At 37.3% G+C, this 26,266-nt stretch overlaps 1 protein-coding gene across 1 annotated transcript in view; it reads left to right on the top strand.

The window, feature by feature from the left end:
• Positions 1-22,845, top strand: part of LOC121320173 — a 28,167-nt gene extending 5,322 nt beyond the window's left edge. Inside the window, exons 5-16 of the mRNA XM_041258429.1 lie at positions 172-627; positions 2,207-2,275; positions 4,514-4,695; positions 11,356-11,386; positions 11,928-12,122; positions 12,851-13,029; positions 16,381-16,560; positions 18,350-18,463; positions 19,308-19,391; positions 20,436-20,616; positions 21,083-21,241; positions 22,157-22,845. Of these exons, the coding sequence (XP_041114363.1) occupies positions 172-627; positions 2,207-2,275; positions 4,514-4,695; positions 11,356-11,386; positions 11,928-12,122; positions 12,851-13,029; positions 16,381-16,560; positions 18,350-18,463; positions 19,308-19,391; positions 20,436-20,616; positions 21,083-21,241; positions 22,157-22,323 (1,997 nt within the window). The 3' untranslated portion in view covers positions 22,324-22,845. The remainder of the gene's footprint in view (positions 1-171; positions 628-2,206; positions 2,276-4,513; positions 4,696-11,355; positions 11,387-11,927; positions 12,123-12,850; positions 13,030-16,380; positions 16,561-18,349; positions 18,464-19,307; positions 19,392-20,435; positions 20,617-21,082; positions 21,242-22,156) is intronic.
• Positions 22,846-26,266: the final 3,421 nt, after the last annotated feature.

Below are 26,266 nucleotides of genomic sequence, written 5' to 3'. Positions count from 1 at the left end.
TCTGAATGCTTCACATTTAAAACACATGGAACCAACGGCTCCGTCAAGCAGACACAATGTTTTTCCTGGCTATATGTATTAAGGTACCTTGTCTATGGGGCTCATGTGGTAATGTTGCAGACAGAAGGCCTTAAAGTAATACAAAAAAAAAATTAAAGTTTTGTTTTCCAGGTGAGCACACACAATTGGATAAGGCTCCAAATCAGTTCACTGTCATCACAGTCAATGACACAGGAATAGGAAGGCACTGGAGCGACGATGAGGTCAGCGCACTCATTTTTATTTGGTCTGATGAAAACATCCGACAGCAACTTGAAGGAGCAACTAGAAACAAAGAAATATTCGAGCAGATTTCCAGGAGGTTGATGAAGATAGGGATTGACCGGGACTGGAAGCAGTGTCGGACAAAGTACAAAAACCTCAAATACGAATACAGAATGCTCCAAAGGCAGAATATCCATGCCTGCAACCCTAAAAGGGTAATGAGATTTTATGCTGAAGTGGATGCTATCTTGAGAAGATCACATGCTCTTCAACAACACAAGAGATCTGAAGAACACTGCCAATCTGCTGATCTGAACACAACTGACAGGGCAGAAAAAGATTCAAGAGAAGAGAATAGTGCAGGTAAATGAAACCAGAAATTTTATACAGTATTAACACCACTGTTCAAGCCATCCCAACAAATCATAGGGTTAATAGTGAAATGCAAACAAAAATAAATGACTCTTAGCATATAACTAAGTCTTCCAGGTTCAAATTTCATACATTAAAGTTTAAAAAGGGCAACCAAAATAATTAAAGCATTGCCAAGGGCCGAATCCATCTTCTGCGCTTGGGACAATTGTGTCTTTGCACACAAAGGACTAGTATTTCCTGCCACAAAGAGATCATATTCTATCTGCACTATGAAAGAAACTGACTCGAGTCAGGGTCTTTAATATAGCGCCTTTCATCACCATCACAAAGCACTTTACAGAGGTAGGCTGTGAACTGTGCATTACATGCAGTCACTTACAATAGGACACGGATTTAACATCTCATCCGCAGGATGGAGCGCAAGGAGGTTAAGTGACTCAGGGTCACACAGTGAGTCAGTGAGTGGCAGAGGTTGGCTCTGAACCGGTGACCTTGTGATTACAAGCCCTGGACTTTAACCACTGGACCACACTGCCTCCTGCCAATTATTTAACCCCACGGTACCCAGAAATAATACTTTATATTATATTACTACTAATCTAAAGTACAGTTTTTAATGCATAAACCCCACAGCATCATAGGCTATTTATACAAGCCAATTTTTCTGAAGCTTATTTAGAATATCTATTCCTTTGAAAGTGCAGTTTCTACTGCCACTGTTGAAAAGCACTTCTCAAAGGAAAGCACCTCCTCTGCTGGTGCTGGTGATGTGCTATTTCATCAGGAGTATATCTGTAGGGTTTCAGTTTTTCGGTGTTTAATGAACAGTGTTTATTTTTAAGTATTTGAGTTCTATGTAGATACCTTGTCGTTTTTTATATACTGCATGATATTATTGTTTGATTACTTTTCAATATTCTTGGGTATTTTATCCTGTACAGTAACTCAACAGTGCTTGCACACTAATAGTGCCTTCCTTCCTTTGTTGTCTTCCACAACCAAATCCTTATAGTCACAGGCATATTCTTCTGAACTTTGTGTGTCTAGGCATTTTTATTTAAATGTCACCACAATTTGTAATTCAGTTTTAAAACCCACAAGCATGTAAACCCCCCCCCCCCCCCCCCCCCCCCCCCCCCAGTCTGACATCAATACATCTTTAAATCTTGCCAGAACAATCCTCCATATCAAATTGTAATCTCAGAACAGTATTCAGAACAAATCAATGTTAGACACAAGTCAGGAAGGAGGGACATTGCATAACTAACTGCACTAGGAAAGAGGTGAAGTAAACTTGAACTGAGTAACCATTTCAAGTGTTTTTCTGGTGTTTATTGAATATACACCGATTTTCATTTTGTTTGGTTTTTTTGGTATTGGAGTGTTTTATCCGTGTTTAATCGGTTAAAATCGAAAATCAGAAGCCCTAAATATATGGTATAGGATTACTGGTGACAGCATAACACATTTGAGTACAGTCAATTTAACATCATAAAGGGGAATTCTTGGGAAGTGTGTTGCTTGATCATAGAGCTTTAAAATGTTTTTATTTTATTTAAAAACACAGATGAAGACTCAAGCAACACAACAGAAGATTGTTTAACTGCAGGGACAAAGAGGAAAGCAAGTGAAGTAGGTATGGACAGCCTTACTATGTATTGTTGCTGCACTTCACTGAATTTACAAACTGCTTTTAAACAGACTTAATTTTTGGAATTCGTTGAGTGTGAATACTCAGCAAGCTATAAGGTGAATTTAAGGGTTAACTGTTGTAAAGTTAAAGCTTAGCCTTACATCACGCTACCATACCATTATTTTTCTTTGACAAAATCAAAAAGACACTTCAACATATACTAAGATATTGCTGATCTGACCAGACAACTTTGCCAAACTTTACTGACTTGTCAGGCACATGGGGCTACGCAGCCATCCTCATTCTCTGTCAACGTTCCTCAGTCCTGAACTCAAGTGCTCTGTTGTGTCGGACTGTGCTGAATTGAGGGGCTGTCCATAAAGGAGTACACTGACATTTGCAGTATCTTAGTGACAAAAGACTTCTGCATTTGCAGGCATCAATTGAATGAGTTTATTAGAAATGTATATCTACCCCAACTACTAAGATAGTCTAATACAGAACAATCCTGAAACATGCGAGTCCTGTTGGAAAGAAAATAAATTATTATATATACAGTGCCTTGCAAAAGTATTCAGACCCCTGACCAATTCTCTCATATTACTGAATTGCAAATGGTACATTGAAATTTCTTTCTGTTCGATATTTTATTTTAAAACACTGAAACTCAAAATCAATTATTGTAAGGTAACATTGGTTTTATGTTGGGAAATATTTTTAAGAAAAATAAAAAACTGAAATATCTTTCTTGCAGAAGTATTCAACCCCCACACATTAATATTTGGTAGAGCCACCTTTCGCTGCAATAACAGCTTTAAGTCTTTTGGGGTAAGTATGTACCAGCTTTGCACACAGTGTCGGAATGATTTTGGCCCATTCTCCTTGGCAGATTTGTTCCAGGTTGTTCAGGTTGGTTGGACGACACCTGTGGACCGCAATTTTCAAATAGTGCCACAGATTCTCAATGGGATTGAGAGCAGGACTTTGACTGGGCAACTATAGGACATTCACCTTTTTATTCTTGAGCCACTCCAATGTTGCTCTGGCCTTGTGCTTGGGATCACTGTCCTGCTGAAAGATGAATTTCCTCCAAAGCTTCAGTTTTTTAGCGGACTGAAGCAGATTCTCTTGCAGTATTTTCCTGTATTTTGCTCCATCCATTCTTCCTTCATTGTAACAAGATGCCCAGTCCCTGCTGATGAGAAGCATCCCCATAGCATGATGCTGCCACCACCATACTTCACTGTAGGGATGGTGTGTCTTGAGGCATGGGCAGTGTTAGGTTTGTGCCACACATAGCGCTTTGAGTTTTGGCCAAAAAGCTCTATCTTGAGTTTGAGATGGTACTTGGTACTTTTTTGAGTAACTGCTTCTTTCTTGCCACCCTCCCACACAGGCCAGTGTTATGCAGAGCTCTTGATATGGTTGACTGGTGCACCATTACTCCACTCCCAGCCACTGAACTCTGTAGCTCCTTCAAAGTGATTGTTGGCCTCTCTGTGGCTTCTCTCACAAGTCTCCTTCTTGTTTGAGCGTTGAGTTTTGAGGGACGGCCTTTTCTTGGCAGTGTCTGGGTGGTGTGATGCAGCTTCCACTTCCAGATTATTGATCCAACAGTGCTCGCTGGGATATCCAAACATTTGGATATTATTTTGTACCCTTTCCCTAATCTATGCATTTGTATTACTTTATCTCTAACTTCTGTAGAATGCTCTTTGGTCTTCATTTTCCTTCAGATCCACAGCCTTACCAATGATCCTTCAACAATAGAATTTTTATCCAGAAAATGTGACAGCAACTTTAATGGTTCACAGGTGGAGACCAATGGTAAGGTAATTGTGTCCTCGTTAGGGCAATTTCTTTCATCTGTGCAAACTGGGAGCTTCCACAGGACAGGGGTTGAATACTTATGCAAGCAAGATATTTCAGTTTTTTTTTTTTTTTCTCGTAAATATTTCCCAACATAAATCCAATGTCACCTTACAATAATTGATTCTGAGTTTCAGTGTTTAAAAATAAAATATCAAACAGAATGAAATTTCAATGTATAATTTGTAATCCAGTAATATGAGAGAATTGGTCAGGGGTCAATACTTTTGCAAGGCACTGTATATATATATATATATATAAAATATAAAAATGTATGGTATAATTGTTTTATTTATTTTAGAAATCAAGTTATGGTATAATTCAGTGCTCCCTAAAACTACATACAGCTGATGATAGGCTATATGATTTCAGGTTCTCCAGTATCTTCCAAAAAAAGAAATGGCACTACAACTTTTAATAGCCACATAACATTTGAAACTGTGACAGCATATGGAAATCAACCAGAAGGTTACTGCAAACAAGAGGAAGACCACCATTGTATCCCAATAATGCACATTTCTGCTGAAACTTCATGTCAGCATCCACAAATACAGGTCAGTCTAATTTTCCCTCATTTTTTCACAGAAATATGAAATAGCCTAAATAATTTTTTTCTGGCATGGAAACACAAACATTTCTATGCAATTACAGTAAAACATGAAAACATTTGTGGCTGCTTAAAACAGATGGCCTCAGTGCCTCATTTTATAGCATTTGTAAAGAAACTCTTTCTGAGGTGTTGGAAGAGAAGTGACATTTTCTAGAGGTAACAACATTCTTACAGTGCAACAGAATCTGGTACTGACGTTGCCATACTTTTGACTAAAGATACAACTTTTGTAACGATCTTAGTTGTTTTTCTTCATTTCTACTCCGGGGTAGTTCAGATGAATAAATGCAGACTTTGTTTGAAGTTTTGCAGGGTGCCATCTCATTAAACTGTCACGCAGATTAGTTGTGTTACCAGAGTATCCCAAACATTACTTACTTTACTTTACTTTCTTGCTGTCTTACTTTGAAAATAACTGCCAAACATCGGAAGACATTGTATTTGTAGCTCAGTCGATACAGTAGTTGTAATTCTAGTACAACGCTCTTAACTTGCTCTGTTACTTTGAAGACTCCTGTCTGCACAGATGCAACCCCATCAGTAAACACTCACAGGCGGCGGGGCAAGGGGGATAAGGTGAGCTCAATCGCATGCAGATTCAGTGAGTCACACCTGAGGGGAGCAGAGAAGCTCTGCGCTTAATGCAAAACATAATTGCTGATTCCAAATTTAATAACTAAAAACAAAACTTTGCTTAAACCCTTTGCACAAAAACGATGCACACACTTGATTATCGAAAAATGCGGTGTCAACTTTATGGACTATTTATTTTCAGAAATAAACAAAACAACGTTTAACTTGAACTGCTATTTGTTTTGTAGTTAATTCACTGAGGTAAAGTATGGCCTACACAACGTATTCTTTACTCCTGGGATATTTTTCTACTTTAACCTGTTACATATTGTAACACTGTGCTGTAAAATAAATGCACAGACACAGAGGCCACATCCCCCTGCCCCAGCTGCTATGCTGTCTCTGCCTGCATTCCTGAGAAAACCCTGTGTTTGTCCCAGCACTAATAATAATCAAGGTTATCAGGTGATTTCAAGTGTAGGTCTCCTCAAAAACAATGACAAAAACAAAACGACATGTTTTATTGCATCATCCAATAACTCAAGGACGGTCTAATATTGCAGCATTTAGTATTTCTTTATAAGTCACATCAAGCATTTTTTTTAATCATTTGAATGCAAGTTGTAACTTGGTGCATCTTCCAATGTACAGTACAGCTGTTTGAAAATGTATGCAATTGATTTTTATAGGCGACACACATTTAATGGATGTCGGCAGTGTCTTCACAATGAGAGTCATGATATGATAAATCACACAATTGTCTCAGTTGCTTGTGCAAGTGATTGCAGTAACACTGGTAACGCACTTTTGGTCAAATAAGCTTCACGGCCCGCTTTGTTTTTGTTTCCTGTTTGTTCTTGAAAACACATTTATTTAAAATAAAATTACAAAGCAGGGCTCCAGACACAGGTTTTGCATTCGAAGCCAATGGAACATAAGCCAAAAATAAATAAATGGTCACCAAATTCAACTGTTGGGTGCCACTTCAGGAGCAAGTTGGTTGCTACCACATTCAACTGCAAAAAACACAACATGTTAAGAAACTAAAGTGATACTAAAACTGAAACTTAAATGTCTGTACTCACTTGTTTGTAGCCACATTCTGCTGAATGGTTAATCCATGGGTGAAAGTGGCCAATGATCATTTTGACAAACTCCTGGGGCAAAACCAATCTTTAGGCTGGGGATCTGGGGGCCACCTTTCCTTTTCATTTGTGAACTTTGCCAGGGCCTTCCCATAATCAAACTCTTTCCAGTGAGGTCCCTCAACTCTTATGACAAGGATGTAGTTTGTCACTTGAAAGGCTAGTCCTGAGGGCTGTTGTCAACACACTTTGCACCCTGAAACCCCTCTCCAACAAGACTTAAATGTTTTTTAAAACAGACATATTTCCAAATTACATTATAAACCTCAATTGTAAAAATGAAATACAATAAATAAACACAGATGGTTAATTTGTTTCTTCTATATGCTATGCTCCAAAAGGATGAAAATAAATAAAAATGACCACACAATCTGCACTGTTAATATATGAAGTAACGTTATTAGAAAAATAATTAGCGTGCGTTAAAATAAATAAATATATAAAATGTCACGCATCATAGCCTGAAAAATTACATATTGATGTACATTATAGATATAAAAGTAAAACATGAAGTTTAAAAAATAATGTTTTTAAAATGAAGGAACTGTTGATTGTGGCCTGTGGAATGTTGTCCCACTCCTCTTCAATGGCTGTGCAAAGTTGCTGGATATTGGCGGGAACTGGAACATGCTGTCGTACACATCGATCCAGAGCATCCCAAACATGCTCAATGGGTGACATGTCTGGCGAGTATGCAGGCCATGGAAGAACTGGGACATTTTCAGCTTCCAGGAATTGTGTACAGATCCTTGCGACATGGGGCCGTGCATTATCATGCTGAAACATGAGTGATGGCGGCAGATGAATGGCACGACAATGGGCCTCAGGATCTCATCACTGTATCGCTGTACATTCAAATTGCCATCGATAACATGCAACTGTGTTCGCTGTCCGTAGCTTATACCTGCCCATACCATAACACCACCACCACCATGGGGCACTGTGTTCATAACGTTGACATCAGCAAACCGCTCACCCACACGACGCCATACACGCTGTCTGCCATCTGCCCAGTACAGCAGAAACCGTGATTCACCCATGAAGAGCACACTTCTCCAGCGTGCCAGTGGCCATCGAAGGTGAGCATTTGCCCACTGAAGTCGGTTACGGCGCCGAACTGCAGTCAGGTCAAGACCCTGGTGAGGATGATGAGCACGCAAATGAGCTCCCCTGAGACGGTTTCTGACAGCTTGTGCAGAAATTCTTCGGTTGTGCAAACCCACAGTTTCATCAGCTGTCCGGGTCGCTGGTCTCTGACAATCCCGCAGGTGAAGAAGCCAGATGTGGCGGTCCTGGGCTGGCATGTTTACACGTGGTCTGCGGTTGTGAGGCCAGTTGGACGTACTGCCACATTCTCTAAAACGACGTTGGATGCAGTTTATGGTAGAGAAATGAACATTCAATTCTCTGGCAACAGCTCTGGTGGACATTCCTGCAGTCAGCATGCCAATTGCACGCTCCCTCAAAACTTGAGACATCTGTGGCATTATGTTGTGTGACAAAACTGCACATTTTAGAGTGGCCTTTTATTGTCCCCAGCACAAGGTGCACCTGTGTAATGATCATGCTGTTTAATCAGCTTCTTGCTATGCAACACCTGTCAGGTGGATGGATTATCTTGGCAAAGGAGAAATGCTCACCAACAGGGATGTAAACAAATTTGTGCACACAATTTGAGAGAAATAAGCTTTCTGTGCTTATGGAAAACTTCTGGGATCTTATTTCAGCTCATGAAGCATGGGACCAACACTTTACATGTTGCGTTTATTTTTGTTCAGTGTATATTGTGTGCTGAGAAACTGACAGCACCAGATGGAATGACAAAGGAAAAAATTCTCTCAGCTGTGTTACCTTGCCAACCATGAAGTTCCGCCTGAAACTGACACAGATGACACAAACAAAATGTTTATTTTATTGTACATTACATGTGTTGCTACTTACAAAAATGCTGGCTGACTATGAATTACTATCTACAATAATTCATGTACTCACGTACACATGTGGTCTTGACTAAAGTCCAACTTGTTAGCTAGGTGGCTTGCTTTTTTTTGTTTTGAATTAGCAGTGGGAGAAAAACGCTTCAGCAAGTACAGTAGAATCTGCCAGAACTGACGGACGCTGTACCTACTATAGATAGTAATAAGAGCATAGCAAAATGAGTGAGACTTTGTATAGGCTTTGAATGGATTTTATATTTTTAAACGCTGCAATAACAGTTCTGCTTGTGAAGCATCCACACTATAATTTGACAGAACAGGTGATTTATTTGCACGGTGCAGGACCTTATTTTCCTCCATTGGTGCTTGAGCCTCTGTCACTCTCTCCAGTTCAAAACTAATCGATCTTCACTTGACAGTTCAGGCATAACTAACCAGGCTTTTGGTCTAGCAGTACGTCTTACTGTGTTTCATTGCCCATTGGAGCATTCTCAAGAACAGCATTTCGTTAGGAGGTAGATTCGTTTGGAAACCTGACTGTGAATGTTGTGGGTTTTTTGGGGTTTTTTTTTTAAGAAACACAAACTTGCATAATATAGTGTTGCCATCCTCATCAAAGGTCATGTTTCATTTTCTTAAAAAAAAGTGAAAATCCTGATTTTCCCAGGACAGCCCTCTTTTTGGTAGCATGCCCCATTCCCCACAAGTTTAGTGTAATCTTATTTTTGTCCTGCTTATTATTATAAACCTTTAAACTGTCATGTATTACTGTAACATACGTATTTGTAAAATAACAATTGCAAATAAAGAAAATGAAAAGGAAACTGTGAAATCGGAAACATAACAGGGATGGCTGGAGTGGTCCTGACCACTGGCCACAGAATGCTACAACCCCTTCTGGCAAATCGTGGAGTCGGAAGCTCGTGGGCACGCTTTGCTGGGTCTTGCCAGTTAGTAAGTGCAGTGTGACTGCCGGTGTTTTTGTAGGTGCCACCGGCATCCCATGTGTATTTTTGCGTAGAAGCAATGGTCCCAATCTGTTTAACAGATCGTCAAACCTAAGTTTCACCTGTCATTCTAAAACACTACCTTTTGCTGTCATGTACCCGCATCGCTCTAATGTAATGTATATATTTCTCCCTTTCGGGTTCTCTGTTGCTTTTTATTTTATTTTTTTAAACTCTCGCAGAGGTACAGTATAAACTCAGCACAACTCCACTTTACCCACTTCGCAAATGCAGTCTATATTTAAAGTAAAACGAGAGATTTGCAGTCAAACGGCCTGCGACACGATGCGTCCTTGTTTGTACAATAGTGAAGCTACACAACTTTAGCTGCCTGCGCCTGACAAGCAAGTATAACAGCGCAGGAACCTAGTACTAGCATCACGTTTTACCTGTTGTATTATTACTGCTGATATTTTATCTATTGAACTACGTTACTCGGTTACACTTATTTTCTATAGCTTGTCTACAACATGTTATTGGCCGCACGTAAAAGTTAACTGTTGACATGCTCTTCTTTTTGTACCTCTATCAACTTCAAAGTGTCATAACTGACATAATTTTATATAATTCGTATGGAAAATGTGTCTTCTGATACAAGTTCTACACATGTGAACAGTTGCTGCATCAAGCACTTAACAGAAGCATAACATGAATACATGCTTTGCAAAATGCCATTTCTATTTTGTTTTCACACATAAAAAGCTTAAATACTTTGATCTGATTTATTTGTAACACCTACAGTATCGTTCATAAATCCCAGCAACAATACATTAATTATTATTTAATAAAATAGTTATATTTCTTGGGAGTTTTAACTTTTATCTGTCTATTAGTTTTTACAACGTAATTAACTATTTTAAAGCAGCTTTTGTGTGCACTTTCACATATCATGTGTCCTCCTTTTTTCTCAGATTTCCAACTGTTTAATAAAGTGATATACTCTTAACTTACCTGTGCTGCAATGCTACCAACCCGAGTTATTACCTGTGCAGCCTCCAGCGGAGTTGGCCACTCTCCCGCAGCAACACAGCCAAACACTCCGCACTCTTCGCGGATTCCAAGTTCTTCAAACTCCACAATTCAGATAGAATTATTCCAGATAAATACATTTAAAAAACAACATCATCCAGCTCCCACTTTTGCAGCACTACTTAGCTTTAACATGTCAGCTTTAACAACAACTCCTGTCAATTCTAACCTTCTGCAACCATGTGCAGTTTTCTACTCGTGACAGTCGGATTAGGTTCGATCATTCTGTTTTCATAGGGAGTGTAGCACACTAGAAGAAAAATAATATGTTTATATTAAGACACTATTATTAATAAAATATATAGTATAATTCTTAGAGTAATTCAAAATATATATAGTTTTAAAAAATATTACATGTATATCAAACTTTATAAAAACCATTCGAATATCGAAGTTGATTTGGTACAAGCCGAACTAATTTGACCAATCGCATATAACTGTCTAATAGGGGTACATGTATTATTATTATTATTATTATTATTATTATTATTATTATTATTATTATTATTATTATTATTATTGCAGAAAATCGTATGTAAAATGTCTTATTGTCTTTATTGCACATGTTGTAATAGTTTTACTGATTTGCATTTTATTTCGAACTGTTTTTCACCTGTATAACGACGTTGCGTCATGAGCATCACTGATTGGTTTTGTGTGAGACGCCGTGCAGTTAGTAACTTTTTTTAATACGAGTTTCTCTGTCTCCTCCTCTGTTGAAGTACTCTGTAATCTATTTTCTTGTGCGGCAATTGTAAGTTATGGTTATCTGAAAACTTGTTGTTGTTATTATTATTATTATTATTATTATTATTATTATTATTATTATTTATATTATATTATTATTATTATTATTGCAAAATAATCGTACAAAACAAAATATATGATAATGTCGCTTTTTTTGTGATTGTAGGAACAGGAACGGTCCTCCGTAATGGCTGCAGGTTTGTAAAATTTGACATTCTTTGAAAACTTTTTTTTTTTTTTTTTTTTAATTAACTTTCATGAGGTTTGTTTTTATTTATGCATTTTTGGCTTAGTCAGTTTTTTTAAGCATCCGAGTAGTTCTGCAGCAGGACAGTGTGGACTCTATTATGACATTTTTCGATAATACAATACATTCTGTAACATTTACATTGAAGACATGCTGCTGTCCATTGGATCACCTGAAAAAAAAAAAAACTCTTTGACCTGCAGCATCATACAGGTTTCGCATTTTTTGTAGTATTGGCCTTTTTGTGTAGTGCTTCTATTGTATAGCTTGCATTTAATATAAAACAAGTGCATTCCGGTATAAATACTGTAACATCAAGCTAGTCATAAATCTACCACCGACACGGTAGAAAGCAGAAATACCTAACAGATTTCTGTCTCGGATTACACAATACATATGTGGTACCTAGAAAGAGACTTAACGTGTTGTACTGGGTGATAAAAAAAAAAAAAGCTTTATTTTTTCATTAACTTTTTTTTTCTTTTTTTTAGAATTGAAACTGGTAAAGCTGAATGAGGGCAAGACGAAAGAGATCTATGAACTCCTTGAGCGCCCTGGTCATGTGCTGGTGCAATCCAAGGACCAGATCACAGCGGGCAATACAGTGAGGCGGGACCAGATGGAGGGGAAAGCAGCGATCTCCAATAAGACGACAGGCTGTGTCTTCAAACTGCTGAAAGAAGCTGGTATGTATTTTTAGCCCCTTTCTCCATGTTGTAGGCAGCAACCTGTAAGCACATGGCCCTGAATGTCTGATGGCCTGCTTTGAATGTGACCCAAATCCTGCCCAGTTTGTGGTTATCAAACTTAACTTTTGGGAGATATTGGCAGCTGTGTTGATTTAGTTCTGGTATGCCTAATAGATGTCCTGTTCTCCAATATCTGCAAAAGTGACTGAACAACCAAAATCAGTTCAGACTATTCTAATGTTATTGTGTCTAACACCATAATAAATAAGTAAAAGCAACATTTTATCTTTAACCAAGTCACTTTTTTATAGCAGCTGTACAGTGGAAATTGGAGTAATGTGACCTTGCAAGGTTTTTTTTTTTTTTTTTTTTTTTTTAGAAGTCATGGAAACCTTGTATTTCTATGATATCTTGTATAATGTAATATTGAAAAACCTAAATAGATAACATAGAACACACTGTTTTTTTTAATTTATTTTTTATGTAGGGTTTGTAAATGTAAATTGAAAGTTCTTTCTGAAGGATGCTTGGTGCTGGTATAAGGTACAGCATACCACCAGGTGACAACATGAGTAGGAGAAGTACAATCCACGTGAATCCATTGTTTACCACAACAATGCAAGAAAATGCTGTTGTCAAAAGCTGAGACTGCAGTATATTCTGAAGATGTTACTTTTGAAAGGGTTTTATTTGTTGGTATTGTAATAGCAATGTGTTTGTTCCAGGAATCAAGACAGCTTTTGTTGAACAGCACTCTGCTACCGCCTTTGTAGCTGCACAGTGTGACATGATCCCAATCGAATGGGTGTGCAGAAGAATCGCCACTGGATCTTTCCTGAAGAGGAATCCTGGCGTAAAGGAAGGATACAGGTTTAGTCCCCTGAAGTTGGAGATGTTCTTCAAGGTAATCCTTTTTTTTTTTTTTTCTTTTCATGGAGTTACAATGAATGTAGTGGAAGTGACAGTATTTACCTGCTTATATGCAACAATACTTTTTTTTTTTTTTTTCAAATACCAAAACTAGAGAACCACTTATACAATTTTTATTAAATAATAATATTCTTGTGCACAAGTTTTGGTCAGAATCTGGGGATTTAAGGAGGTCCTAATGTCTTTCTGTATGTCTGTCACATTTACACTTGTATATGAACATGCTGTAGAGTGATCTACTTTAATTGTGTATTTATATATATAATTACACACTCACCCCTCGCTATACCGCGGATTCGGATATAGCGTGGTCCTGGAGTTTGTTCGCCATTTTTACTGTCTAACTGCGTATTCCTTAGCTGCAATGTGCACAGGCACTTAGAATTCCTGTTTGTTTAATTTCGTACTGCACATCACAAACAACAATATCCCAAACAATTAAAAGCAAAGCATTAATATTGTACTGTTATCATATACACACGTATTGCACAATAACGCAAAGCAAATTAAATATCTATTGCTGACGTGGTTTTTATTTTAGCCATTGACGTCCACTCCCTAGCAACAAACCTGTTATGTTGGGAAAGGATTATTTCAATGCAGCAGGTTTGTGCATTTGGCGAAAGGAGAGGAACACTCATGAAATTAATGGGAGACTGAAATTGAATTACCCTCTGCTGTACAAATGAAAATGGTGTGCTGCTTTTTATATGAAAAATCCGGAAAAGCCTGTTGCGTTGTGGATTTATACTGGACCCTGATGCCTCCGATAAAACGTAGGAGTGGCTGTACAGTATTTGTTAGCTTATCAGTTTTTTATGGGTCTCTCGCTATATTGCAGGCCACGGTTTTTATATAGCAGATTTATATTGGACCCCGACACCCACTATATATTGAGTGGGTGGTGTATATTAAATACAATCAGTGCTGGGACGCATATTCGAACAAATATTTTTTGACATCTATTCGGATACAAAGTTCAGATGTTTGTATTCGCTAGAAATTGCAAAAATACCTTGCACTAATTAATTTAGAACAATATGTAGATTTTATTTTTCACTTTGACATTATGGACTTTTTTGTGTTGATCGGTGGCAAAAACCTAATTAAATCCATTTTGAGTCCATGTTGTAACACAATAAAATGTGGAAAAGTCCAAGAGGGGTGAATACTTTTGAGAGCCACTGTATAATATTCCTAAATCCTAATAACTTAAATCAGTAAACAGCTTCTAGGCTATTTTTACTAAATGTAGCCAAATGCAAACCTGTTATTATTAACCCTGTGCATTACAGATTGCTGTGTATTGCTGGGGATCATTGTTTGGTCAACAGACGTGGATTGTTGTCCAAACAATCTGTCTGTTTTATTCCTGCACTGCATCACCTCTGCACCTGTACACGATCAACTATTTTGCCACAGGGAGATACTAAAATTGAAGAAGGAATCTATGAAAAAGATCTAGGAGTTTAACTCAGAAATGTCTTCATCTGGGCAATGTGGGGAAGTTTTAAAAAAAAAAAAAAAAAAAAAAAAAAAAAGCTCTGATACATAGTGAAAAGTGGCATTTGGAAGAGAAAATAGGAGGCACTTTTTTTTTTTTACAGAGAATTGTGAGGGTCTGGAACCAACTCCCCAGTAATGTTGTTGAAGCCGACACCCTGGTATCCTTCAAGAAGCTGCTCGATGAGATTTTGGGAACAATAACCTATTAACGAGCAAGATGGGCCGAATGGTCTCTTCTTGTTTGTAAACTTTATGTTCTAAAAGGCTGCAATTCTAGGGCTCTAAATTTGGCAACACAAAGGACAAGGCCAAAATGGCCTTCAGTTCAATACATTTGTAGAGGACACCAGAGCCACTAAACTTAAATCAAGGCCAAAGTGTAGGGTGTTTGGCATTTTTGCTTTTGGATTTTATATATAAGCTAATTATTGGCCACAGAAAGAAACACAGTTCAACCTTTTTTAAATCCAGGCATTGGCTTTTATCACTTATCTACAGGAACATTTTTGTTACATTTTAATTAGTCCCCACAGAAATCTGTAGTAAAATTTCCTAAAATCTGCAAAGACAAATGTATTTTCTGCGTCAGAGACTTTTCAAATAATGAGTATTATCTAACAGTTACTTCTTACTTAGTAAATAAAGTAATTAACCCACAACAGGGTGTTAGAAGACATAGGCCTGTCTTAGACACACCCTTATCTTCAACCACCCACAAGTGCAATAAGATATGTGGAGTGGAATATTGAACTTCTAATATATTAAATTGTGTTATTTATTTTAATGAAAAGAAAATTAAAAATAAAATGTTAAACTTAAAATTAAGCTTTTTGTAATCTATCATTCAGGCAGTGCAAAATAGGCCCTGTACAGAAGGGCTTTTTAGAAGCAACACTTTTTTTTTCTTTTTTTTTTAAATTTAGTAGTCACCAATTGATTGATTTTTACCCCATTTTTCTCCCAATTTGAAATGGCCAATTATATTATTTTTAGGCTCGGCGCTGACTCGGGAGCGGTGAAGACGATCACACGTTGTCCCACGAAACGTGTGCCTTCAGCTGACCTTTTTTTATTTTTTTATTTATTTTTTTATTTTTTGTTTTGTTTACGCTGCAGGCCTGCCATGCAGCCACCTCAGTGCTACAGCGTCAGAGGATAACACAGCTCTGGGCAGCTTACAGGCAAGCCCACAGGCACCTGGCCAGTCTACAGGGGTCGCTGGTGCACATTGAGCCGAGGACCCCTTTGGCCGACCAAAACAACTGTGCGGCTGTGGATGCACCACTCAAGCCCCACAGAAGCAACAAAATTGCTGGAAAAACATATTGCTGCAGAGTACTTTCTTTTTTTTTTTTAAATTTAGGTGCAGTTTAAAAAACTTAATGTAACTGCTTGTTTAGATGTTTTATACACTTTGGGAAGTAAAGCTGGCATTTTAAAATCACTGTTTCACCTAGCACAGTCACACTTTGCATCTTTATTTTTAATTTCTCCAAACACTCTGCCTACATCTCATCTCAACACTAGTTTAACCCTAACTTCTCCAAAACCTTGCTGCAGAATGTCACATCAGTCAACCTGAACAAAACTGCTCACTGCATTACAATACCCACTGTCTGCAATTACAGTAATGTATAACTTGTGGTGTTAAAGACATTCTGTTTGTTTTTGTCATATGCTATCCCTTCGTTAAGGTCCAATGCAATTGATCTCCATCCTGATCTGGGGCTTTCCAGGAACTGTTACCATGGCCAAAGAGACCAAGATTAAGAAAATAAATCCTGTGAAATTGATTGATATTCATTTTGTTGCATTTTAGGACGATGAGAACAATGACCCCCAGTGGTCTGAAGAGCAGCTGATTGAGGCCAAGTTCTGCTTTGCAGGTCTGAACATCGGGCAATGTGAAGTCGATGTAATGAACCGAGCCACTGTGGCAATTTTTGAGATCCTGGAGAAAGCCTGGTCTACTCAGGACTGCACTTTGGTAGACATGAAAGTAAGAAGAATGTTCGTTTTTATTTTTAGTTGTTTACATTTCCTTCTTGTAGACCTAAGTGAGTGTCCACGTTAGGGATGGGACGGTTTCAAATTTGCACGGTATGATATCAGTTGAAAAAAAAAATACCATGGTAACCTTAATATCAAGGTATACAGTACATCATGCAAGTTATCAAATAAAGGCTCAAAAGAAAGACTAATGTAAATCACTTAAACTACCGTAATTCACGAAAATAAAACCAACAAAACAGTTCCTTTAAATAGTATTTTACTATGCCAAATAACTTGGTATGTTTCTTTTTTTTTTTTTTTTTATAGACAATCAGAATAATTAAAAAAAAAAAAAAAAAAAAAAAAAAAAAAAAAAAAAACCTGAAGTTGTACACTCTCAATGTTATACTACAGCAGTATTAAGATCTATTATTTGCTCAAAATGACTTGGTGGTGTAGTTTGTTAAAACATTTTATTAAATAAATAAATAAATACATAAATTGTTTATGACAAACAATTGGGAAATTATCGGCCTTTTGCTTAAAACACAAACATATGTTATTATTTAAGTGCAGAGATGAGTCGTTTATTTTTTCAACCAGATAAATAATATGTATAGCAAAAAAAAAGTATTTTAACCCTAAAGCGTATTATTGGATTTACATTTACGACATTGCACAAGTAAGCCTCCAATGATTTACACATGTGGAGTTTGTAAAAAAAAAAAATAAATAAATTAAAATTCTTCACTTACCTAAGAAAATTGGAAACTAGTTAAACAAAACTATTGATAATAAGTAGGCTATCCTGCTGCAGTTGCGGGAAAGTGCTAGTTTTGTTTGAGACATTGGTTGTGTTCTTATAGCGCAGATTTCCGCAGTTCTGGACAGTGCTGGACAGAGTCTCGGAGATGAGCTGTAGACATCACTCAACACCCACAGAAATATGTGCAGATTCTGCATAGCCCAGCGCCGCTTTGAAATGTTATTGCGGGAGGCTGGCTACAGCTGTGAACCAAAGGGACGATGCAAAGATCATGAGTGACCTGCTAATCGTAATGCAAATAACCCCTAAAACTACTGCTGCCACCTTGTTAGCAGAGCCGAACAACATTTTATCATTATACAATGAAGCCGTGAACAGCCTTGTCAACTTTATATTAAATAAATAAATCATTAAAAAAAAAAAAAAAAAAAACATAATGTACTAAATCTGTGATAAGTGATGTATAATTTTACAATAAAGTTAGTGTTTATCTGTTACATTAAACTGACTGTTGATAATCTAGACAAGTGTAAATATAGCATGTTGAAAATGTGTGCTGAGCGGCAAGGTTTGGAGAGGGCGTTTCTCTAAAAGCTGCGTGTGACGTCAGAAAGACAGCAGCCAAGAGCAGCCGGTGCAGCAAGCACCGGGTAACAGAACGGAGCAATTGAAACGTGTATTCTGTGTCGTTGACCGTTTCCTTCAAAACCATTATCAAAATACAGTATCAGTTCACAAAAAGATCTTCCGCAGACACTTTGCTAAGGCTGCAAGTACCATCGCTTGATTTAGAAGAAGCGTGTTTGCAGTTGAAAAAAATGCGTTAACCGGTGTATAACCAAATTATGGTAAGTGCGGTTTAGAATAAAAGCAACGGTATTAATACCGTAATGTATGTAAACTAAAAAACCAGTATACCGAGCCATCCCTAGTCCACGTCCTTTCAGTGAAGTTCTGCTAAATCCATATTGGGCTTACAAGGATCACAGGTGTGTTTTTTGTTCACACAATATTTCTTTGTCTCTTCTAGATTGAGTTTGGTGTGAATGTAACAACCAAAGAAATTATTCTTGCTGATGTTATTGACAATGATTCGTGGAGGCTGTGGCCTTCTGGTGATCGGAGCCAGCAGAAAGACAAGCAGGTAACTTATTTTGTTTGTATGTTTGAATTTTGGTGTTGGATGCCGTATACTGTAGAGCTGGAGTAAAGACATTGGTCTTGTGAGTCAAACCCATGAGTGTCGAGTCAGAGTCCCAATAATGTCGAGTTCAGGTCAACCCAAGATCCAAAGTCGGAATAGGGACTTCGTTGTAATATTCAAAAGTACACATTATATATATGTTGCTCCTTTTTTCTTAATTAAAGCAAGCACAATAATTTACTTTGGACGAGTATGACCTGAGGTGTCTAAATTTGGGACAACATCTAACTTTGTCAGGAATACAAATATCACACAATGTGCAGTTTGCTAAATGTTTTCCTTTGCTGACATTGTAGTTTTTATACCTGAATTGCACCAATTGAAACACTACTTGACGCCATTTTCACAGGGCATGTGGATCTGCCAGACCCCGTACTGCAGAGCAGTTGTGCGCAAAATGTGGGGAGATGCAGTAAGGGGGCCACGGCTATGACTAGAGGCAGATCTGTAAAAAAAAAAAAAAAAAAAAATAAATAAATATAATAATAATTTAAAAGGATAGAAAATGTTTAATAAATATGTCAATGACGGTTGTTGACGGTCAGTCTAGGACTTGTAAACCAGAGAAATGATGTGCTGTGCGCATACTCTACAGCAGTGGTGCGCAAACTTTTTTATATGCCGCCCCGCTTACTTAGCATACATTTTCTTGTGCCCCCCTCAGTCTATAAATCTTTTTTTTAAACTTGGCAAGTCAACATTTAGTTAACCTGTTAAATCTGGGTTTCTAACAAATAAATAAATTAATGAATGAATTAAATTCTTTATTTATTTTTTTATACAGGTATACCGTGATCTTAAAGAAGTCACTCCTGAAGCACTGCAGGTGGTTAAGAGAAACTTTCAATGGGTGGCAGAAAGAGTCCAGGTATCCTTTTTCATATGCTTGTTGTAATTTAAAGGATATTAAGTATTACGTAATCTACATTTTGAATCGCAAGCAATAGAATTCCACTATGGAAATGGGTGATAACCAGTAGACTAATGTGTGTAATGCTTTTCTCATATGACATAATTAATTTGAAAGTAATATATTGTATGGGTCTCAGATTTATGTTTTGAAATGTGTTATTATTTCAAAACTTATTTTGGAGCAGTGATAGCTTTGTGGTCGGAGATTTGGGGTTCAAAGTCCAGTTTGGCAACTGACTGTATAATTTACCTCTTTTTGCTGTAAATTTGGGTATAATCCATCAGGACCCCACTTGATACAAGTTGGTACAGTCAAACAAGCAAACTTCAGTTTCTGTTCTTTTTATGCCCATGCTTATTATGATCATGTTGAAATGTTCTTCATGTAAAAAGCAATTTGGTCACAATTTTCTGTCCATTAAATTATCTTTCTGAATTGTTTAACTGTTTTGTAATATTAACAGTTTTATTTTAAAGACCTTGAATTTTGCCTGTCCTTTCATTGTTTTACTATATGTAAGTGGTCTTAAAGCAAGCCTTTAAATAAAAAAAAAGCATCACATGTTGCAAGGTTAAAGAATCACATGACCTGTCACATTTCATTCAACACTGTGTTTGAAGTGTTCAGCAAAAGACCGGTCAGTTACCCTTATAACTAGACATGTGACCAAGAACCTTCATGACTTTTTAGTTCCATACTAATTTTCATTCCATGTGCTGTTCTTGTATATGAATTTACCAATTTAAACATGCCATGTATTACAAAGTACACTTTATTCTTCTGTGAACTACTTGATTTACTTTGAGCCATGCAGTAATTAGATAGAGTAATAGGATACTGTAGGTCTCCATTTTAAAAGACAAGCTCTATTTTTCAAAAGCCCTATAGTTAAAAATAACATTTGTATGGGGGGTTTTGTTATGTGATTTATTTATTAATCTGGAATGCTGTGGACATGTTAAGTCCAAACTCATAAGAACATATCTTGTCTCATGCTAGTTGCTGCTGGAATCAAAGAATACTTGCAGAGTTGTTTTGCTCATGGGGTCCACCTCTGATATTGGCCACTGTGAAAAGATCAAAAAGGCCTGTCTCTCCTACGGCATCCCTTGTGTTCTGAGAGTCACTTCTGCTCACAAAGAGCCAGATGAAACATTGAGAATTAAATCGGAGTATGAAGGTAAATGGTGATGGGGAATATGGTAGTTTTCATATATGGGGAAAGGGGTGTGAAAGTAGAAGCTTACATTAATGGGACCAGATAGGTGTGTCTGGTTCTCAAAACGAGTAAGCAAGCATTAACATAGAATACTGTCTGGCAGGGACTGCTTTCTGACAATTTGGAATGTGCAGAAGTTTAAACGGTGAAAGAATTTAGTAAAACACTAGTTAATTGTAGATCTTAATTTTATCTCTACAGTCAGATATAAACATGGGATGACTTTGAATTTTTCTGCTGTACTTCTCGTCATTGTTCGTAAACACTTGTCATAACATTTTTTTTAAATTTACTTTTAAGCTAAAAATGTGTCATTTATATTCTGAGCTTTCAGACATAGTCGGAATAAACCTGTTGGCTGTTTAGACAGTTTCTACCAAATGTCTTATTCATGTGTTTTTTAAATTGAATTTAATTTTTTAACCAGGTGATGGTGTGCCGACTGTCTTTGTAGCAGTGGCTGGCAGAAGCAATGGGCTGGGCCCAGTCATGTCAGGAAACACTGCATACCCTGTTATCAACTGCCCTCCAATTACTGCGGACTGGGGTGCACAAGACATCTGGTCGTCTCTGAGAATGCCAAGTGGTAAGGCTTTACTATGCAATCCGATTACTTAGAAGGGACAGTTCTGGAACTTTTTGGCATGGCTTTGTGTGTTTGGTAGAGCATGAGGACTTGGGACCAGTATGTCAATGTAAATATGCTGCATTCAATTGTAAAATCTTGTAATCTATTTAAGATTATAATGGCTAACATGTTAACCAGAGCAAGCTTTGGTTTATTTTAAAATCCTCTTTGCAAACCACATGGTGTTTCCCATAATTTAGATTACTAGGCAGGGCAAGGGGAGCTTGAGGTCAGGCGAGATTAGGCCTAGGGGTTGAACCCTTTACTTAGAGGTGAGGCGAGGCTTGAGCCCTCAAGACAGGGAGGATGGGACACCACTGCCAGAGAGGGAACTTCTGTTGCAAAGGATGTGGAGGAACAAAGCAAGGCAGACAAAGGGTGATGCATACCTAGAGGTTAAATTGAGATTTTGCTTAGCTATTGTTTGTCTCCTGAATGCATACTAATTGATTTAAATAAACTTGGCATGATATTGAGAATTTATGTCATTTGTTTTGACCACTAGTCCAAAACAAAATCAAAGATTTTCTGATGGTCAATCTGTATCTTAAGTACGTTCTCTATTAATCTTTGTTGAAAATTTGGTATGACCTTGATATGATTTTTCAGTTTTTTATAGGTGATTTGTTTGACCATGCATACGCTTTTTGCCCAAGGGAATATTTTTCCCCCTGGTTTCAAATTGCTCTGTAACAATCCTCTTCAACTCGTGCTCGACTGGGTTCATAACGGGAAATCTTGCTATTTCCACCCCAGTATTTTGTCAGAATCCGCATTTGTCAGTGGCTTCTGAGTGGAATGACATTTAAATTAATAGATGTCCCTGCTTCTGCCAAATCTGAGAACTTTTTTATTCTTTCTTGTATTTTCCAGGTTTGGGGTGTACAACTGTCCTTTCACCCGATGCTGCTGCCCAGTTTGCAGCACAGATTTTTGGCCTGAATAACCACCTGGTCTGGGCTAAGCTACGGGCCTCCATGTTAAACACATGGATCTCTCTGAAACTGGCTGACAAGAAACTGCAAGAATGTACTCTGTAGGAAATTTCTATTGTAAAAGCAAATTTGCTACTTTCTGTACAATGTGTACTGACTCAAGCCCTGGTGAAAGCACAAAGTAATTTCAAATAACAAAAATAAACAGTGGAACAGGTTGTTTTCATTTATTTATTTATTTGTATTTATTTTTTTTATGCCCTGACTCCCTTTTGTGTATCTTTACTCAATGTTGTAGCATGATAACACACATTCCATATGTTAATGACCCTTTAAAATGGAGTTTAAAGTGAGAATCACATTTTTTCAATGCACCAAGCTTTATGCTGGTAGTTAAATGTATCTGGTGTAACTAACAGTCAGTTGATTTAAATTAGGAAACCAGCTGATCTGGAAGTAAGAATTGGGACATAATTTGTAGACCATCTTTGATCTTTCAGTTAAGGATAAGAGGGCATGGTGTAACTGAGTATTGCATTCCTATGAAATTAACACAGAAATGGAAAAAACTGTTGGTTTTTGTGCATTCAACTGTAACTGACAGGTAATAACAGAAAAATTCTTAGTCGTGTGTGTTGTATTTATTTATTTATTTTTTAATTTTCTGTAAATGTATTTGCAGCAACCTGAGTATATGGTATTGTAGCAGGAATGCTAATAATAAGGTGATGTTCTGCAAACTTTACTGAATTTGTTCCACTGTCCTGGCCAGATTTGTCTACTCCAGGCTACTCTGGATTACTCCATGCTTGTCATATTCTTCCCGCCCACTGTTACAACATTTTCAACATCCACAAATGGCAATATTCCAGTATTTGTTATACGTGACCTCTGACCACAGGTGCACATGGCTGGACTAGAGAAATGAGAAAAATGTCCAAATACAGATTAGCATGATGGGCAAGCCAAAACGCTTTACCAAACCTTTATGACACTGGTACCCTAATGTAAGGAGTGATATGTGAATGATGTATCAAACAAAGAAAGAATGTAAAAGCACAGGATTAAACTTCAAACACTTACAGCTAGTTTCACAGACCTAATCTTGGATTACTTTACCTAAATTACACTGAGTAGTCCAAGACTAACTGAGGTCTCTGAAACTAGCCATTAATCGTCACACAGGATCCTACACCACTGCCTTTTATTGGAACATTTAAATCCACTGGACTCAACCACAGGTTTCCCTTAAAAACAGCCAGACTTCTACTGTTTTAAATATTAGTCTACTTGAATTTTATTTTTCATATTTTATCTCAAAATGAGGAACAAAATAAACCAAAATTTTGGCAACAAATGTCTTGGTTTTTGATCAAATGTTCTTTAGCTGTGGCCCAAACAGTGGAATTTCAGATTAAACAAGGCTACCTAATCCAAAATAAGAAATTCAGTTGATTTGGTGCCTGTCATCTATAATTTAACACCTGACCAAAGCAATGGGTATGGTACAAATACATATTTCTATTGAAAATCAGTACATTAAATACTGAAGCGAAAAGATAAAATGTAGAAACACGAAAAATGAATTGCATACAGTGAAGCCATTGCCAGGCATAATAATAAAAAAGAAGAGCCGAATTCTTAGGGCAGCAGGAATGCAATTCCATACCACTGCTTTGTGCGGTTTGGCATAATACAAAACGTCATAAGGCAAGAGCTTCAAACTGATACATCTAAATATTATACTTTTGTCTCTTGTAATAGTGCATTTTCATATCAAATGTTCAATACTTAGTGGAGGACTGCACAATAATCTTTAGTAAGTACATAAAGAGGAAGGTACACTATATACAGTCGTAGACAAAAAATTGAAATTTATAATTTCTAGAAATTTCTTAAAAGATTTTTCCTAAAATTCTGTTGTAGAAAAAGTTACAAGAAATATGTGTCTACAATTATTTATTTTAGCAATCTTTTGTTTGCAAAACTCAAAGTGCCAATTCAAAAGTATTCATACCTTTTGATGCTATGATAGTATTGTCTACAAGGTGCTAGGAATTTCAATATGACAATGCAGGACCTAATTCTAGAAAATAATGGATTGTAGGTAAACATTCTTAGAGAGTATAAAAGGGTTAGGCACAGGATGCTTGCTGTCATTACCAATAAGTAAATATGGGAAAAAGTAAAGAGCTATCTGAAGAACTTAGGCAGAAAATTATTTATTGTCATAAAGCTGGAGAAGGATACAGGAAGATTTCCAAGCATTTGAGTATCCCAATTTCAACTATTGTTTCTATTATCAAGTACAATACTCATGGTACTGTCACAACGCTCCCTTGGTCTGGAAGAAAGAAGGTTCTTTCACCAAGAACGAGTAGAAGAATTGTGAGGACGATTAATAACAATATGAGATTGACTGCCAAAGATATTCAAAGTGAACTGGCTGCAAGTGGGACTGGGGTTTCCATTTCAACCATTTCAGCATGGTGAAGGTCTCAATGGGCGCAGGCCAAGGAAAAAGCCCCTCTTAGGAAAACATTATAAGAACAATCACTTAAAGTTTGCAAAATGGCACTTGTGAAACAAAAATTTGGTCACGCTGACAGTCATTGCGTTTAGAGAAAGACTGGCGAGGCCTACAACGAAAAGAACACCATACCTACTGTTGAGCATGGAGGTGGTAATATCTTTCTATGGGGCTGTTTTTCCTCTAATGGCACAGGAGATTTAGTTTCAATACATGGTGAATTGGATTCCATAGCATACCAAAAGATAATGGCCAATCATCTGAAACCCCCTGCTACAAAACTTGGTTTAAAGCACAACTGGGCATTCCAACATGACAATGATCCAAACCACATATCAAAATATACTTCAGAGTGGTTAAAGAAGAATAAAATCAAGGTTCTGGAATGGCCTAGTCAATGGCATTTTAAATGCGTTTGTTTTCAACGCGTTTGTAATTTCTGGGTGGACTTTAGGATCAAAAGTGTGTGTGTGTGTTTGTATTGAAACTGAGTTGGGTAAATGGCTACTGGAATATTTTGCTCTATGGAAACACAGAACACAACAGTAATTTTGCTCATAACATGTACATGTAATTGTTGCCTTCACTGCAAATAAATAACACTTCGGGATCCAAGATTTTCCAAAGACTGTAAAATGAAACAATGATTTTGAAAGACCCAGTGGATTAAGAGGTTTTGATAAGCATTGTTTTCCCCCCAGTGTCTGGATACGTGTGCAAAACTTTTTCAAAACACAGAGATAATATACATATATTAAAAGTGTTATAAACTTAAAGCACTGGGCATCGACAGTTTCAAAAACAGATCTACCTCTTTTATTCTTTCTTGTATTCAGAATTTTATTGATGTTGTGCAACATTCTTCCCATATAAACGCATTACTGATACCACATCACCTTATCTATCTGACACAGCAGCTCAGATTCTTCAGGCCAGAGTGACAGATTGTCTCTTTGTTTATGCTGTTTTCCGTATCTGGAAGTCACATGAGGTTTTTTAATCTGCATCACATGAAGAACAGCAGAAATTTATGGAAGATCTCATTGGCTATTCACTTGGGATGCTCTGCAAGTATGTGAGGATGTACTGGATTTTGCCCAGGCATTCTTTTAGTGACATAATTCATGGGGTTTCCATGCGGGTTAGTTTACACGTGAAATGGCGATGCGCGCACACGTTTGGGAGAATTACTTGTGTAAATTGGGTTTGTGGCCGAAAAAATTGGCCAAAGACAGGGATAGGGTAAATCTCATTTACTCGTGTAAATGACAAAACACACAGGAAAATCCATGCCCAGTTTTGCATGGAAACTCGCATTTCACGTGTAGTAAATGTTAGTAAGGGTGTTTAGCCTTAACTATAAATACTGTAAGGGAGCAGGTCAGTTGTTACTGTGGATTCCAAGACAGCAGAAAGTAATGGCTGAAGGGTGATTTTATGGTTATTCACCTTATGAGGGTGGCTTTTTTATTATTGTTTTTTACTGTGTCTGGTCTGTCATGTTGTATATCTCTTGTG

This window comes from Polyodon spathula, chromosome 1 (genome assembly GCF_017654505.1).
Source record: "Polyodon spathula isolate WHYD16114869_AA chromosome 1, ASM1765450v1, whole genome shotgun sequence".
Taxonomy (NCBI): domain Eukaryota; kingdom Metazoa; phylum Chordata; class Actinopteri; order Acipenseriformes; family Polyodontidae; genus Polyodon; species Polyodon spathula.
This window is presented reverse-complemented; position numbering and strand designations above follow the sequence as displayed.